This window comes from Alligator sinensis, unplaced genomic scaffold, assembly GCF_000455745.1.
Source record: "Alligator sinensis unplaced genomic scaffold, ASM45574v1 scaffold180_1, whole genome shotgun sequence".
In the NCBI taxonomy this organism is placed as follows: Eukaryota; Metazoa; Chordata; order Crocodylia; family Alligatoridae; genus Alligator; species Alligator sinensis.
In genome coordinates, this window is record NW_005842640.1 from 16304 (window position 1) to 34251 (window position 17948).

The 17948-nt window shown below is 43.4% G+C and overlaps 1 protein-coding gene across 4 annotated transcripts in view; it reads right to left on the reverse strand.

The window, feature by feature from the left end:
- The window catches only part of LOC102370016 (cytochrome b5 reductase 4), a 70036-nt gene that overhangs the window by 8693 nt on the left and 43395 nt on the right, over positions 1–17948 (reverse strand). For all 4 annotated transcript variants that reach the window (XM_025215309.1, XM_025215308.1, XM_025215310.1 and 1 more), the window contains 4 exons: positions 12895–13035; positions 10853–11005; positions 7467–7617; positions 707–793 (listed from right to left, as the gene is read on the reverse strand). In XM_025215309.1, coding sequence (XP_025071094.1) covers positions 707–793; positions 7467–7617; positions 10853–11005; positions 12895–13035 — 532 coding nt within the window. The remainder of the gene's footprint in view (positions 1–706; positions 794–7466; positions 7618–10852; positions 11006–12894; positions 13036–17948) is intronic.

Sequence of the window (17948 nt, forward strand, 5' to 3'; positions counted from 1 at the left end):
CTGTGTTGTGGGTAGGCGCAGGGCAGGGCAAGCTCAGCAGGGGGGAGGGGTGGCCACAGCCCCCCAAGCCTCCTCCCCAGTGCTGCCCCTCATTAGGGACCCACCAAATTAATGGACAGAGTAGGCTGCGCAGCAGCTCCTTTAATCTTGACGCTTCCCCTGTATGCCCCTCAACAGTTGATTGGGAGAGGGGCCCCACTGCTTGCCGTTTGCTCCTGATCTGCAAAGAAGGCAAAAACGGCAGCTTAATATGGCACTGTTTTGCTGCTTGCCAATGATTGGCTAAGGGGCCCTGGGAGCCCTGATGTTTGTTGCTGACAGGTGGGAAGCAAGAACCACATCATATTTAAAACTGTGTTTTTTTGCCTCTGCACTGATCAGGAGGGAGCATCAAGTAAGGGGGGGGAGGGCAAGGAGAGTGCACAAGGAAACCATTCTCCTTGTATTGATTTTTACAAAACACTTCATATCAGGGCTGCCAACATACTAAGACAACAGCTATATGGCTTATCAACACTGTCTCAGTTCTTTATGTTCTTTTCCTTCCTATCTCTGGTTAGATAAACTTTTTATTGTCTGGATCAGGATCTGTTTTTTTTCATTCTGTATTTGTACCACACAATATATCCTAGTTCATCCTGGGAGTTACAATACTACAATTAATAAACAATCAATCATATATATTATATTGTGTAGAAATTCATACCTTTTATCTTGAAGGATTAACTGTTCCAGCTGGTCTCTCCAAAGTATGTCATCTTCTGTTTTATTGAAGAACATCAATTTCACTGTCCTTTAAAAAAAATACAATTTTGATAACAAATATTTAATTACAGCTTGCTAACATTATTAGGAGTAATGTTAGCATTTAGAGATACCAGACTCCAGAGTTAAATGCCTTAATAAAAACTGGGCAAACAGAATGGTTATAAATTAACGTCACGTCTATAAACTTAACCTTTAGGGTGTAAAACAGGGGTGCCTGACTCCTAGCTCAAGGAGCTATGTGATCTCATGGGGCTCCTGAAGGATCCAGAAGTTTGACAGTTGGAGAAAAGTGGCAATTAATACTACCAGTGCTCCCCCATCACCAAACTTCCAAACCCCACAGGTCAAATGACATGGCCCTGTGCATGGGATTTAGCTGGTGTGAGAGAGGCTGGGATGGCAGACCTGATCTGGTGCATGCAAGACCAGAGCTGGAATGGCAGGTCCAATCAGGTAGGGCAGGGGCCCGATTTGGGAGCAGGGCTGACAGCACAATATAGCACATGGGACCAGGGCCCAACCTGGCATGTACCTGATCAGTCTTTCAGCCCCAACCCTGCAGAACTCATCCAGCCCACAGGGCTAAAAGCTGTTGAGATATTTTTAAATAAGGAACACTCTGAAGCACAACTGTTTAGAAATTTAAAACCACTATTAAAAAGGGCAATTTTAATATAATAGATTTTTATGGCGATTCAAAATACACTTAAAAATGCAAATAAATACATACATAAAGAAAGGAAGCACAAGAGAGATTAGTGCACGATTGAGAAAAAACATCCAGAATCTGGCACTTCTCATTCTTGCTGACCTCTTTCCTGATAACAAATTCTTCTGGGTAGAAACTAGCCTATTTTGTAGAGGTGTACTTTTTCAAGTGGTAGATCATTTAAATCACCAATCTTTATTATTAGCCTTTGGGTAGTACCCCTTAAAAAATTTAGTCTGCAAAGGAGGTAAATAGGACAGTAGAGAGAAAAGACCACCAGACCTATTAATCAAAATGAAGTCTGCAGTCTAGAGCTTATGATCTCCAACACAATTCTTAAATTGTAGGTGGAATCCCAGAAATGTCACAGTTAGACTCCATGGTTCTCAAACTATGAACTGAACAAACGGCTACATCAAATATTCATGTAGTTCATATAAAATGTTTGGTTCATATTTATTTTTTTAACTTGGAGGGGAAAAAAGCAGCCAAATGACTTTGGGTTTAAGTCTCCCACTGCAGGTATTTCCCATCTCCAATTTATGCTCTGTTCAACTATTTTGTTATTTTTGCTGTAGTCTGAGGACACTACAAGGACCAATATTTCGGGTGGAGGGGAGGGGTTAGCTGGGTCAGCACTTCAAGTTGTTGGGAAACCTCTGCCTTAAGACAAGACTGTTCCCAAAAGTAGTTAAGCAGAGAATGACTTGCTATTGATTAATAGCAAAGTCATTCCCTGTATCCAGGGGAACAAAAAGAAAAAGTATGCCACTTTTTGCATAACATCCACTTTTTCAGCAGTACCAGCTGGAGAAAGAAGGAATTCCAAGTCCTCAGGGTCCCATACAATTCTAGAAAAGCTATCTACAACTGTACAGGTTTTAGATAATTTATCGATAAGCAGAGAAAAGCCCCAGTGAAGCATTTTTTTCAATTCTAAAATTAGAGTGGTTGGCAAATGGCAAAATCTAGGCTACATTTCCTCCATTTCCAGAAAAATAGAAATTAAGAATTAAACAGGGCAGGTCCAGATGAACGCACACATGACTGTTGCAGCAAGAAGCACACTGAGAACAAAAAATGTTCCCCACACAGCATATTTGCAGCACAGGCTCTAAATAAAAAAAAAACGAAAAAAAAACACTTGGGAAAAAAGTGGCACAGGGCACGGTTCTGTAGTGCGCCCTGAGGCAAGCCAGGGCTGGGACCTCCAGAGATGCTCTGGCATCTGGCCAGAGAGTCTCTATAGTGCTCCTGCTGCGTGCAGGGCAAACAGAAGCGAGGAAAGGCTGCGGCATGACCCATCAGTGTGGCCCCAGGCACTGTCCCAGGTAAGCAGGGACTTGGGGTGGGGGAGCTCTGTGGTTTCTAGAGGGGTTTGTGGGTGTATGGCGAGTGGTGAGGGGTGCACAGCCCCTGGCGCTGGCAGCAGCAGCTGAGCCATGCCTGCTGCAGCGCTGCGACCTGCAGTCTATGCAGGGAGAATGCCCCACTAGCGTGCCTTTGGACAGGACCGGGACAGCTCCTGCCACCACCTGCAGCTCCTGTCCAAAGGTGCACACTAGCAGGGTGGGCTGAGCCAGTTCTCCATGGGGTCCACAGCGATGTGCAGCCTCGGGGCTGTGCCTGAAAGCTAATGCGCAGGGGGCTGTCTGCCGCAGGGGGTGGGGAGGCACACGTGTGGTGCCTCCCCTCCAAACCCCACATCCCCCACACCACCCCACATACCCCAAACCAGCCCCACATCCACCTACATTCCCCCCTCCACTTCTCCTGCAAACCTCACATCACCGCATCACACACCCAGCAAACCCAGCTGCCAGACAGGATGAAACCTGCTGGTAGGAGCTGTGGCTACAGGGGCAGCTGTCCCCACATACTGGTTAGTGAACGTGTCAGAGGAAGTTCTAAGTTTCCCATGATAAGAAAACCAAAAGCAAACATCAAAGCATATAGTTATTTGGAATTTATTTTATTATGATTATAGAGACACTGGTAGGCTTCCAAATTGCTTTTAAATTGTAAATATATTTATAAAAGACTGCCCAACTGATCTCCCTCTCCCCCTCTCCCTATACGCACATATATAGTGGTCGTTTATTTTAATTGTGGAAGAACATGGTTTTTGCAGTCTTTTAAAGAGTGAATTTGAGATTTTTTTTAATCAGAGAATTTGCAGTTTTTAAATAGGCAATACCAGGATCCCTGCTAGTGAGGCAAGTGGCAGGACCCAGGCAGAGGGTCCAGTGCTGGCACCCAGGACCCAGTTGGAGGGCAAATGAGGTGGCTGACGTTTTGGCAATTCGGGGCCATTTGACATTTCAAAGCAGGCTACCACACTGAGAAGATCTTCCAGGCAATAGCTGCCTAGATGGCAGGGTGGGTCACACATGGCAGCAGTGCTGCACAAAGGCCAACTGTGCAGCCATGGTCCACTGGCACCTGGCCCAGGGGTGCAGATGCCTCTGCTGCAGTGCCCATACCACAGCCCAGGCGGCCGTGCGGGCCCCATCCAGGTCTGACAGACGCGCAGCCTTGGGGCTGCATGCTGTCGCTGGTGACAGTGGGTCATAGCCAGGTAGCAACCCCCACTGCCAGAATGGTGCAGTAGGATGTGCCAACAGTGACTGAACTACTGAAACTGTTTCCACTTTAGTAGTTGCTACTTTAGGCCAATAACTGATTATGGCAAAACTTGTTCCATCTTCATAAGCCTAGTATAGTTCTTACTAGTGAAGTGGTCAAGCTTCCAAATGACATCAAATTATCCATATTGGTAAAAACCAAAGCAGACTGTAAAAGGCTACAAAACCCCCTAACCACCGACATTCACTTTTAATTCTGGAAATGCAGCCACATGCCTGCAGTAGCCCAGGCCAAAAGCTGGGGGAAGGGTTCTAGAACATGCCTCCCTGTTGGACAGGAGCAGACAGCTTGGGCCAAAGCTAGCCCACCCACCCTGCAAGGGGAAGTTTGCAGGGGAGGTGGCAAAGCATCCTGGGAAGCTAGGGGACTACGAATTAACTCGAATATGGAGGGGATCTGGGACAGAAGTTCAATAAACCAATTTAACCTAAATCAGTTAAGTCTGATGCTACTTCCATCCGGGTTAATCTTAAATTGGTTTCAGCCATTTTGAAAGCTGTTTACATGCACTGAACTTCTGTTTGTTACAGATTTCAACCAGTTTCTGATCACTTATACTGGCTTATGTATAATTTCTGTCCCTACCCACAGAGGCAGAGTGGATGCCAAAAGGGAGAGTGAACAAGGTATAACAAGGGTTTTTTTCCCACTGTTCCCCTTTCACTTGAAGCCTCCAGCACTTAACATCCAGGAAGTTCTCATTTAGAGGCTGTATCCCTAACTCCCATGCTCAATAGCTACTGAGGCTCCTTTCCTCCAAGAATCTGTCCGATCCCTTTTTGAATCTAGCTAAACTGTCAGCTTCCACAATTTCTGGTGGCAACAAGTCCAACACTTTACTTACATGCCATGTTAAAATGAATTTCATTTTGTTAGTTTTAAACTTACTACCTACCGGTTTCATTTTGTGATCCCTAGTTTTTGTATTGCGAGAGACAGTAAATAATAAATATCTATTTACTTTCTCTTCACCTTTTAGTATTTTGTAAACTCCTATGTCCCCTCAAGCATCTCTTTTTTTAAACTGAATAGACCTAGCCTCTTTAGTTTCTCCTCATATGGAAGTCCCTACATACCACTAATCATGTTTGTTGCTCTTCTCTGGACCTTCTCTAGTTCTTCAATCTTTTTTTTGAGATGCTGGGACCAGAATTGGGTACAGTACTCAAGGTGTGGCTACACCATGAACTTATAAAGGAGCATGATGATGCTTCCCATTTTGTTTACAATTTGCTTCTTACTAATTCCCAACATATTGTTTGCTTTTTTGACAGCTGCTGAGCACTGAGCTGATGCTTTTAGTAAACTGTCCCAAATGACTCCTAGATCCCTTTCCTATGTGGTAACAGCTAATGTAGAACACATCATAGCATAGGTATAGTTTGGGTTATTTTTGTCCACGTGCATCACCTATCTACGCTCATCAGACATTTAATCGCCCATTTGCTCAATCATGCCAGATCCTTCTGTAGTTCCTCCCAGTCCTCGATTTTTATCACTTTGAATAATTTTGTGTCATCAGCAAATTTGATCACCACATAACTCACCCCTTTTTCCAGATCATTTACGTACATCAGGGGTAGGCAACTTCTGGCCCAGGTGCCAGAGTGTGGCATGCAAAGGCATTTTGTTTGGCATGTGCACCTTGGGTTGGATGGCAAGGAAGAAGTCAGGGCTGTACTGCCACAACAAGGATCGGGCCCCTTGCAGCTCCCATACCATCTGCTCCTGGCATGCCAACATCTTACAAACACATTGCCGACCCCTGATGTACATGTTAAATGACACTAGTCTCAACACAGATCCATGGGGGACTCCACTATTTATTTCCTTAAAACTGACCATTTATACTCGCTCTTTGCTTTCTGTCTCGGCTAATTTCTAATCCATGACTGGATGTTCCCTGTAATACCACAATTACTTGATGGGGAAACTTGTCAAAAGCTTTTTGGAAGCCCAAATATACTATGTCAACTGGACCGCCCTGATCCACTGCTTACTGCCCACATCATCAAAGCGTTCTAGTAGGTTGGCGAGGCACAATCTTCCTGTGACAAAGCCATGTTGATTCCCCCCTCAGTAAGTCATATTTATGCATGTGCTGAACAATTCTTTTTTTTATTATTGTTTCTACCAGTTTTCCAGGAATAGAAATCAGGCTCACTAGACAACTACTTTATAGAAAACAGTGTAGATTTTAAAAACTTTTCTGGAAACAGATCATCATTGCAATACATGCAATAGCTATTTAACTTTGCTATAAAGAATGACCTGAAGGTTAAACCCATGATGGAACAGTATTATTTTGATATACCTAGAAAGATTTAATAAATCATAACCTGTCGTGTTTAAAATGAATGAAAGCCATTGTTATTGATTAAATGTTTTGAGAGAATGCAAATACATAGGTACAGCAAAAAATAGATGTTATGCTGCAGAGAATCATCCCTACCCTGTCAATGAAATCAGAAAGGGTCACTAGGTCTTTTCCACCTTTGCCTTCTATTATTTTACTGCTTTATGTGCACTATCATTTAACTGTTACTGTAGTTAAGATGAATCTTCTGAGGCTTTGCTGCAGACATCAGATTCCTCCAGAAAATGATGCAACTTGCATCTTAAAGGTGTCTTCATGGGAGATTATATTTTCCAAAAATAATTATAGTGATGTCTTCATTTAGTTAATTTAATGAATTAATTAAAAAGAGTAATAGTATAGGAACCTTTCACTTGTGAAAGTTAAAATTTTCACAGTATTTTGGTTGTTGCTGTTGCTAGACCTGAACTTTTTGTAGCTTAGATGTTTTGGGCAAAGAACAAAGTGAAATACATAAGTTCCCAATCTACACTTTATTTCTACCCCATGTTTAACTAATTCCATATAAAACTATCAAAATCATTTTCTGTTATCCAGCATGGTTTGGGCTATGCATATCAAAGCATGGTTAACATGTCTAATCCAATCCTTGCTGGCTAGTCAAAACTTTTATCTAAGATAGTGTTTAATGGAAACTGTCTGGTGGTACTTTATACAAAAGAGGAGTCTAAATGGATACATGTGACAGTCTCTAATCACTAACACACTACCTACACTATGAACAAAACCATGAAATAGATTTCTACCATCACTCAAACCCATCGACATGTCTATCAGTACCAACAACAATCGGAGTCCTAGCACAGATGGGAAAGCTGGCTGCTGCTATTTCAAACACTCACTTTACCCAAAGCAGACACCAAGATGGATATGGATACAAATCAATTACTTTAATAAGATGCTGAAGTGAAGAGTTAAAATCTCATTTTGTCTTCTAAAGATTATCTGGGTTTGGCACATACATACCAGAGACTATTAACGTTAGTCAGAACGTAATTCAGTAGTTTAATCATTGGAGTGAAGCCTGTGCCTGCTGCCAATAAAAACAAATCTTCCAAAGTTTGAACCTGGCACTTCTGAAAGCTACCCTCAGGATTGCTCACATAAATATAGTCTCCTGTACAGTAAAAACAGAAGAGTAATCATGAATAAAAATTGAAATACTGGTTATCTATTATAAACAGGTTTCTATACTGCCATTATCATCATAATGCATGAGCATAATAGGAGAGCGTTTTCCAGGTGTTATATAGCATGACTAATAGCTACCATATTTAGTTTCTCCTCTTTAAGGGAAAATTGCTTAAGCAACATGGTTTGTTTTTGTTTTTTTTGTGTGGGGTTTTTTTGTTTGTTTGTTTGTTTTTACACACACACACCTCTCTCATACTAACAGAAGCAACACACACACACACACACACACACACACACACACACCCCTCTCTCATACTAACAGAAGCAAGGTCAAGTTGTGTCCTGCATTCCTACCAACATTTCTCACAAAAATAGGTCTGGATTGCTTTGGTCCATGAGAACCAAGGGGAAGACCTAGACCGGGAATTCTTAAGTTAGCTCATGGAGGTAGTTAGGTCAAAAGATGTGGTCATCATGGGTGACCTGAACTTTCCAGACATCTGCTGAGAAGAGTAGTCAGCCAGGTCTGACTGCTCACGTAGGTTCCTAGCCAAAATACAGGACCTCCATCTAGCCCAGGAGGTGCACAGCCCCACCAGGGTATACGCCTTGTTGGATCTGGTGCTGGCCACAGGCGACGACCTCGTGAGGGGGCTGCGGGTGGTCGACCACCTGGGCAACAGCAATCATCGTCTGCTGGAATTCACCATCCAGCACAAGGTGGCAAAAACCTGCAGCAAGGCAGCAGCCCTGGACTTCAGGAGGGCGGACTTCAATGAGGTAAGGAGAATAGTCGGGGAGGTACTGAGGTCCCGGAGGGGAGGGGAGGGGAGTCGGGTGTCCAAGAAGAGTGGTCGTTCCTTAAGGAGACGATCCTCCAAGCCCAAAGGGAGGTAATCCCAACACAGATCAAAGGGGGCAAGAGGGCGCAAAAGCCCCCATGGCTCACCAAAAGCACACGGGAACGTCTCCTAGCTAAAAGGGAGGCATACACCCAATGGAAGAGAGGGGCCATCACCAGGGAGGACTATACCTCGGTTGCTCGGGGCTGCAGGGAGACGGTCAGGAAGGCCAAGGCGGAGATGGAACTGGGACTAGCTACCCGGATCAAGGACAACAAGAAGTCCTTACATAGGGGGCAAACAGAAGGTATCGGGTAACGTGGGGCACGCTAGGAAATCTGGTCGTCACACCAGACGACAAAGTTAACCTATTTAACCATTTCTTTGCCTCCATTTTCCTGAGCAGGGACCGAATCAGCCCGCCCACCGGGACCCCCTCAGGCCCCAGGGGAGGCACACCCAGGCCTAGGGTCAGTAAGGATCTAGTCAGGGAACTTCTGGAGGGACTGGACGTATTAAAATCAGCTGGTCCTGACGACCTTCACCCCAGAGTGCTGAGGGAACTAGCAGAGGTCATTGCGGGACCCCTGGCATAGCTTTATGAGCACTCATGGTGCTCTGGCGAGGTGCCAGAGACCTGGAAAAGGGCCAATATAGTTCCCGTTTTCAAAAAAAGGAGGAAGGAGGACCCAGGATACTATAGGCCACTTAGTCTTACCTCAATCCTGGGTAAGCTCTTTGAGAGTTATCCTGGTGCATGTCTGCGAGGGGCCAGCAGGGGAGGTTATGCTTAGGGGCAACCAACATGGGTTCGTTAGAGGCAGGTCCTGTCAGACCAACCTGGTGGCCTTCTATGACCAGGTAACAAAATCCTTAGATGCAGGGGTAGCAATGGATATAGTCTTTCTGGACTTCAGGAAGGCCTTCGACACTGTCTCTCACTCCATTCGCATTAAAAAACTAGGGGACCATGGTGTTGACACCTATACAGTCAAATGGGTCGCTAACTGGCTGGAGGGGCACACCCAGAGAGTGGTGGTGGATGGGTCATTTTCAACCTGGAGGGATGTATGTGGGCACTGGGGTCCACCAGGGCTCAGTCTTCGGACCTGCACTGTTCAACATCTTGATCAGTGACTTGGACAAGGGGGTAAAAAGCACCCTGTTCAAATTCGCAGATGACACTAAGATGTGGAGAGAAGTGGGCACGTTAGAAGGGAGAAATAGGCTGCAAACAGACCTAGACAGGTTACAGGGGTGGGCGGATGAGACAGGATGGGTTTCAACATGGATAAGTGCAAGGTGCTGCATCTGGGGAGGAAGAACCAGCAGCATACCTACAAGCTGGGGAACTCCATTCTCGTCAGTGCAGAGGCAGAAAAGGATCTTGGAGTCATTATTGATGCCAAAATGAACATGGGCCGGCAGTGCGGGGACGCGGTCAGGAAGGCCAACCATACCTTGTCATGCATCCACAGATGCATCTCGAGCAGGTTCAAGGAGGTGATCCTCCCCCTCTATGCAGCACTGGTCAGGCCACAGTTGGAGTACTAAGTCCAGGTCTGGGCACTGCACTTCAGGAGGGATGTGGACAACTTGGAGCGGGTCCAGAGGAGGGCCACTTCATGATCAGGGGCCAGCAGGGCAGGCCCTATGAGGAGAGGCTACGGGACCTGAACCTGTTCAGCCTCCACAAGAGAAGGCTGAGGGAGGATCTACTGGCCTGTTACAAACTAGTCAGAGGGGACCAGCAGGCATTGGGAGAGTCCCTGTTCCCCCGAGCGCTACCAGGAGTGACTAGAAATAACAGTCACAAGTTGGCAGAGGGTAGATTCAGACTAGACATCAGGAGGCACTACTTCACAGTCAGGGCAGCTAGGATCTGGAACCAACTTCCAAGTGAAGTGGTGCTGGCTCTGACCCTGGGGGTCTTTAAGAGGAGGGTAGATGAACACCTTGCTGGGGTCATTTGACCCCAGTACTTTTTCCTGCCATGGCAGGGGATCGGACTTGATGATCTGCTCAGGTCCCTTCCGACCCTACCAAGTATGAAACTTTAAACAGAAAAAAATACAGTGCAAGATATTATATGGTTACAGTTAATAAAAGCAATTGATTACTGTAATCACATCTAAATAATTATAGCTATAACCGATAACATTACAAGTCTTGTCCTCAGCATGCATCGTCTAGAGCAGGGGTGCTCAATCTGGCCCGCAGGGCTCCCAATGGGTCTCAAAATCTGGTGACAGGGGAATGGTGCCAGTGCCCCCATATTGCCAAGCAATACCTTCAAAAGGTAACACAAATAGGACTAAAATGCTTAGTAGGATGGGAAACCTACAAAAAGAGGCTTACTGTAGCAAAAACACTTACCAATCTGTAGGCGGTCAAGTTCTGATGAGAACAATCCACTGGGATAAATTTTGATCATTAAAAATAGACATGCTCCATCATGGCAAGATGGTTCCTTAAAATGCGTTTGCAGGGAACAAGATACTGGGGTATATGGTTTCACTACCTCTTTACCTAAGGAAAGGGAAGGAAAGGAGTAACTTAACATTAAAAATATAAGGACCCACATCAAGCAATTTTAATGTGACCATTATCTACTGAGTAATCTACTCACTCCCAGCTCCTATGGTAATCTAGTAGTCTGATAAGTATACACAAGTAACTATCTTGGAAGCACAGAAATTTTAAATACTGATTTAACTCCATATATTTGAACTCTACATTTTAGAGGAAGATATTTTGTAGCTAGAACCAGATGAGAACAATCAGGTTTCTGTTTGCTTCTTTCACAATTCAATGAATCCATATTTTAGATACGAGTTGTATGATACTTATCTGTCATTATGAAAACTTTGCATAGGCATGTGTATCAGATTAGCTTCAGAAACTTCTGAAGTCAATGAAGAACTCTGCATGTTTCTCCCCCAAGATTTACCAGAGCACCATATAATCCAAGATGTTATTTCATATCTTAGCATACTGAAAGAGGATTATAAATTATTAGGATTCCATTTTCCATGCCCTCCTGCTAATCTGAGAATAAAGCATCCAGCAATACCGGGGAAAAAAAGGCCAACTGTCTAGCCAACTCTAGCTTCAGGCTAATGTGGTAAAGCAGACGGGCCAACCCATAACATACGAAAAGTGGCATGGGCAGCTGCTGCATGTGGTATGAAAACCCGAGTGCTCAGCAAAGGGAAGCACTGGAATAGAAGAGGAGAGCAGAACTGTCTATGGAACAGCAGGTACAGGATTCTGAGACTGCAAGATGACATGTCAAGTATCAAAGCCAAGAGCCAGGCTAACTCTTCTCAAGACCCTACAGCAGCCACTGAACTCAGGACTCTGGATCCTTAGTCACTATATAAAACTGTAGTGGCTGCAGGGCCAGGGAAGGGTTAACCCGCTGCTTAGCAGTGATACCTCTTCTTACAGCAGCAGCACCCTACACCTGCTCTGCATGGCCACAACCAAAGGTTCAAGCCCCTCTGCCTCCACTCCAGCACCTCCAGGCTCAAACTCCTATCAGGTATGCCTCGGGGGGGGGGCATAGATAAGAGCAGCACTAGTGAAGGGTCGTAACTTGCAGCACAGCTGCACACTGCAGCCAACAGGAACAAAGGAGTGGTACATTTGGCATCACATTAGACTATCCTAGACTCAGCCCAAACAACTAGGTATCCATTTCCAGCTGGGATGAATGAGAGTAGCCTTTGGCATGGTTTACAGCAAGTCTAAAATTCATTTAAGGGTTATCCCAACCCTTCTTCCCCCCAGCTCTTAAAAGAAAAGAGACTCTGGCTTCCAGTTCTGCTGCTACGAGCAGAAATGGATTTAAAAGGCTTTCAATTCTGACTCTGCAAATCCTCCTACTTGGTTCTGTTGCTGCTGCGTTTTTTGTTCTTCTACGTAGGTGTAGCTTTTTCAAGTAGAAGCTCCCAAGAGAATCATGATGACACATCTCTTCTTTTAGTGGAAAGTTAGGCATCTGAAGATAGGGGCTTTTTCACCCCACCTCAGTTCCCTGCAAGTTCACTTTCAAGTGCACCACTAATACTCTTCAAGTTCAAGACAGGGTTATCTATTTTTGACTAATAACTGTATGAGAATGCAATGCCCATTTCAGCGTCTATAATGGAAATTCATGTAGAATGCCTTCTGTAAATTAAATTGGCATGCTCTATTTTTGACAATTGGAACAGATAAACTGCAACTATATAATAAACTTAAGATCAGAAGTAATTAAGAGGAATAGATTCCCTTGACTTGATTATAAAAAGATAATGTTTGGAGTGATTTTTAAATAAATAATTAAAAAAATAAAATCAGACCTGAGTTCTGTTATTCATTAAGTAAAAACACCTTTAAGTAATCATAGTGGATACGCGGTACATTATTCTTACCTGTAACTATTTGTTTGAGATAAACATGCTGTCCAACAGGAACCTGGAAATGAGTGCTTTGTGGCAACAGTAAGCAGAAAAGTCTGGTGTCATGGGTGACTTCTGTTTTGGAAATCAATTTACACTTTCTATAATAAAGCCCTAAAAAAGAATTGAAGATTATGTTTTAACGTCCGTAGTAAAACAGCAGTCTTAGTAGGCTCTCAATTTAAGAAGTGTTTACAAAACTTCATTTTTAAAGATGTTCCTATACTGTAATCATTCTGATGTTGGCTTTGTCTTCTTTTGCCTCTTTTTTAGTCTCAGCATGGAGTATTCATGGATCATTCATATACAACATTAAAATAACCTTTTATTAAACTGTTAACTTCAGAAATTTTACATAATTTTATATTTTTGATTTGGAAATTGAATTTCTATCTTTACATTATTCCCTTGACAACAGCAGAATGGCAGCAAAGTAAGCAAGGTATGTGAAATTCCTCTTTTGTTCAGACTGTTCATATGAAGAAAGGCAGCTGCCTCTTTTTTCCACAAGCCATCTTCCCATATACTTAAGAAACACATTAGGGTATGTCTACACTGCAATCAAAAGTGTGACTAGAACATGGGTCCACATACCAGCAGAAGCAAAGTCACAGCAGTACTGGCTCAGAATATGTTTGTAAGCAAACCTGTGATCCTGGATATATACTCGGGTGGCTAATCTGCACTGCCAGGCTTCACTGCTACAGGAATTCAGCAAGACACACTAAAGTTAGCTCAGCTACACTTACCCAATGTTGCAATCCCATCTTTGTTATATCACGGATATCCCTTATGTCCTGTCTATATTAAGGTTTGGGAAGAAATCTTGTACCACAGCACTCCTTTAATCAAGCCAGCTCAACTACACGTTCAAAAAGGTGATACTGCTAGTTCTAGTATACATAGGACATGCATGTTTAACCATCATGAAGAGTTAAATCATTTATGTTCAATCTATATTAGTTCTCCTACTACCGCTACTGGGGAAGAAGCACCAACTGAAATTTTCCCAAATGTACTAGTATGTGGAAACTGCATTTAAGCCAGACTGTGGAAATCTTTTAACTGTACTGTACTACAAATTTATAACAACAACAGCAACAACAACAAAGTGAGTTTTTAGGTAGGAAGAACATTTTGTCAAATGTGTCTCAGTAAGATTTGTTACGTTTTTTTATATTTTCCTGGAAGATTTCTAGATTAATACCAGAAAGGATCATTGTGATCATCTATTCTGATCTCCTACAAAACAAAGACCATTGGACATCATCCATGCTTCAACACTATCACCCGTGGTTAAACTAGATCATCTCTCCTCAAACAAAATATAATCCTAATTTACAAGTTTCCAGTGATGCAGAATCAACTGCTATCCTTGGTAATTTGGTTCAGTAGTTCATTTTCCTTACTATTAGAAAACCTGTACTTTATTTCTAGTCTCATTTTATTTAGCTAACATTTAAGTCTTAAAGGCAAGTATCACAAGGAAAATCTAATCTTTGTTGCTATTTACACACCATGTCAGAGATTTTACATTTAAACAGAAAACAATGTCACAATAGTTCCTTGAGGGCGTTTTTGCTTTTCCTTATTTTTTTGTTTTGTTTTACTTTTTTCAGTTTGAGTCCAGGATCAGCAACTTTACAACTAATGAGAAATTTAAGAACAGCTAGAATAAGATAAATGTTTCAATTATTCCGTATGTTAATAAAATAATATATTATTAGGATACCACCCCATTCTATTATGAACATTTTCAAGGCACAGACTAAGATCTTACTTATTTCTCAGTATAACAGTGTATCACTTGAAACAAACTCATAGTTTCATAGTTGGTAGGGTCCAGAAGGGACCTGAGCAGATCATCAAGTCCGACCCCCTGCCATGGCAGGAAAGAATACTGGGGTCAAATGACTGGGGTCAAACTCAAACCAAACAAAAAAAGCTGTCCAAATGGCAGCCCACGAACCATATGCAGCCCCACGAGGGCCCTGCCTGGTCCCCACCCCACTGCTCCAGTGGCAGTAGCCAGGGCTCCCTGTTGCCCTGGTGCCTCCTTCCCCATCCGCTTAAGGCAGAGCAGGGCAGTCCAGCACAGTGCAGTCCTCATTGCTGGGGGAACCCATGGCACTGGGTATCTGAGAGGCATGATGCCATGGGGGAAAGGGGAGGGGAGCTGGTGGCAAGGGAGCTTAGGGTGATGAAGGGTGCCCAGATCTGCACTACAGCAGAGGCAGAAGCACAAGGGCACGAGGTAGCTGGCAGGAGGAAGAAGAGCACTAGGCGCACAGTGCAGAAGGAGGGCATGCCGTGTGGCCCAAGCAGCATGCAGCCTCTGGCTACTTCAAAGTTGGTCAGTCCTGTTAAAAATATTAACATAAGTGATGTTAATATTCAGTAATTGGCTGTCACTGTTCCCCTGCTTTACCCATGGCAGGTTAGATTGTTAGGTCTGTGTTGTGTCAGGGTTGATGTTTAAGAAAAGTGAAAATTAAAAAAAAAAAGGGTGTTTTTTTTTCAAAGCACCATCCTTGTTATGGCTCATTTTTAACTTTAGAACAGGGCTCGCCATCTGGCACCCTGCAGGCTGCATGCAGCTCATGGCCTCCTGCCCGGCTGCTGCTCCTCCCACCACTCCTGCTACTGCCGCTCCAGGGAACTATGGGCTCCCTTTTCCAGCTTCTGCTTCCTACCCCCACCCACAGGGGTGGAGCAGATGGCCCACAGTGGCTTGGGAAGGCCACAGCCCACACAGATGTGAGGGTGTTGTGCTGCCTACACATTGGCCTACAGGTCAGGGGCACGGGGGAGCAGAGGGAGGGAGTGAAGGGTAGCCCACATGGCCTACAGGCCAGAGATGGACAGGGTAGAAGGACACCACAAGACGCAGCCCCCAGCCACTCAGAAATTGGATATATCCCTGATTCTGACAGATATACAGGTTTGAAAACTAGCAAGAAAGCACTAAAGTCTTTTTCTTTACTTCCTCACGCAAACATACAGACCAATTCCAATAATTTAATGGTTGCATGCTATTTACTGAAATAGTAGGTATATACAATTACATGTGCAATCTAGATTTTAGTACTATTAAATACTTCAGCAAAATAGTCATAGATTTCTTTTGCGTGGAAAATAATTGCCTAATACACCCATTAAGAATTTTATACCCATTTATTAATATTGACTGCTTCAAATCCAGGTCTACACTACAAACTGCTATCAACACTTCTACACCGAGGTGTGGTTTCTGACACTGATGTGCTCATTGGAGATGTGACTGCAGTGGCAAGTGTAAGTTTAATATATGCAGCTGTTTTTCACTTGAGGGACAGGAGACCCTAGAATGAAATAACTATTTTGCTCAGGTGCAAGGGAAAAATAAAATATATTGGTAAAGTGCAGTCAGTATATGTATCAACAAAACTCCACTTTGCTAATGTATTACATTGTTGTAGCTATAATGAAAAAGTGCTCTTACTGCCTGTACCAATAAGTATATTTTGTACAAAGATTCTAAGAACCTGCTGAAAGAAATAGGATACAATGTAACATTAATTACAATATGAATCAACGAAGTAGGAATAAAATAAAACAAGAAAACATGCATTTCAGGGAATAAAGACAAGGGTCACTGGCAAAAACCCAATTTATTCATCAGTTTTCATTGTGATCACAAATGAAAACAGCTTGTAAATCCAAGGTTACTCAATTAATATACTAGTAATCAAGCTACTTAGGTAGAAGACACAAGAATCAATAGTGCCTCTATTTAACACTGGTCCTCATCTGGAATAGTGTGTGCAGTTCACGGCTCCACATTTTAAAGTGGATATGGAGATGTTAAAGAGGGTACAGAGGCAGACAACAAAGCCTTGGAAAACAAGTCATACAAGGAGAGGCTGAAGTAGCTAGGTATGTTCAGCTTGCGGAAAAGACGCTTAAAAGAGGACATGATAGTAGCCTTCAAATACCTGAAGGGCTGCCATAAAGAAGAGGGAAAGCACCTTTTCTCTCTTGCTGCAGAGAGGACATTGACCAGTGGCTTGAAGTTGCTGCAAAGTAAGCTTAGATATCTAAAAAAAACTTCTTCACTATTAGAATAGTGAGGCAGTGGAATAGACTGCCTAAGGAAGTTGTGAACTCTATCTCTGGAGGTGTTCAAGAAGAGGTTGGACAGCCACTGGTCAGAGATGATCTAGGCATAGCTATGCCTATACTCTACTACGGGTATTCCCTATGATTTAGGGCTTTGCTGCTTGCCCCAAGTTCCCACTTTCTGTTTCATGTGTCAGGGTGTTTTTAAGTCTCCCTCGCAGGCACTGAGTTTTGGCTACAGCCAAGGTTGGGGACTTTGACTGGTGTGTTCCAATGCTCCTGCTGGGACCAAACTCAGAGGCTGGATGGTTAGAATTAGTTAAGTTTAGATTATGGAGTGTAAAGAATGGTTTGAACAGGGATGATCCTGCCTCAAGAAGGAAATGGACTAGATGACCTCTGGAGGTTCCTTCCAAGCCTACTTATCTAGAATTCTTTAATTCTATTTCTCAAGGAAATCTTGAAGTTAAAATACAGTTTGCCAAGTTACTGTCATCTAGATTATGATACAGAAGACAACAGATTGATATCAATAGCCTGGGGAAAGGCAATTAGGATCTCCAATAGCATTCCTGGAACCTTTTTTCCTTACTAGAGAAAGATGCATGGTTAGTGATGAATACCAACTGAAAAGAAGTGCAGGTAAGAACTACACAGATACCGTTTTCCCTTTCCTGCCCCAAGATAAATTAGGTTTTCCACCAGAAATTGAATACCAAAGCTAGAGATGCACCGATATATCAGTCTGATATCAGATCAGCATAGATATAAAGAAAATTGTATTGGAAATTGGCCCAATGTGACCGAAAAGTTGGCCGATAAATGCCTGTGCGTGTGTGCAGCCACAGCGCAGCATGCAGGCAGTGAGGAGTACAGCCTGGTAGCTTGGAGAACTGCATGAAGCTGGTAAGTCACTGTGGTAGAAGGGG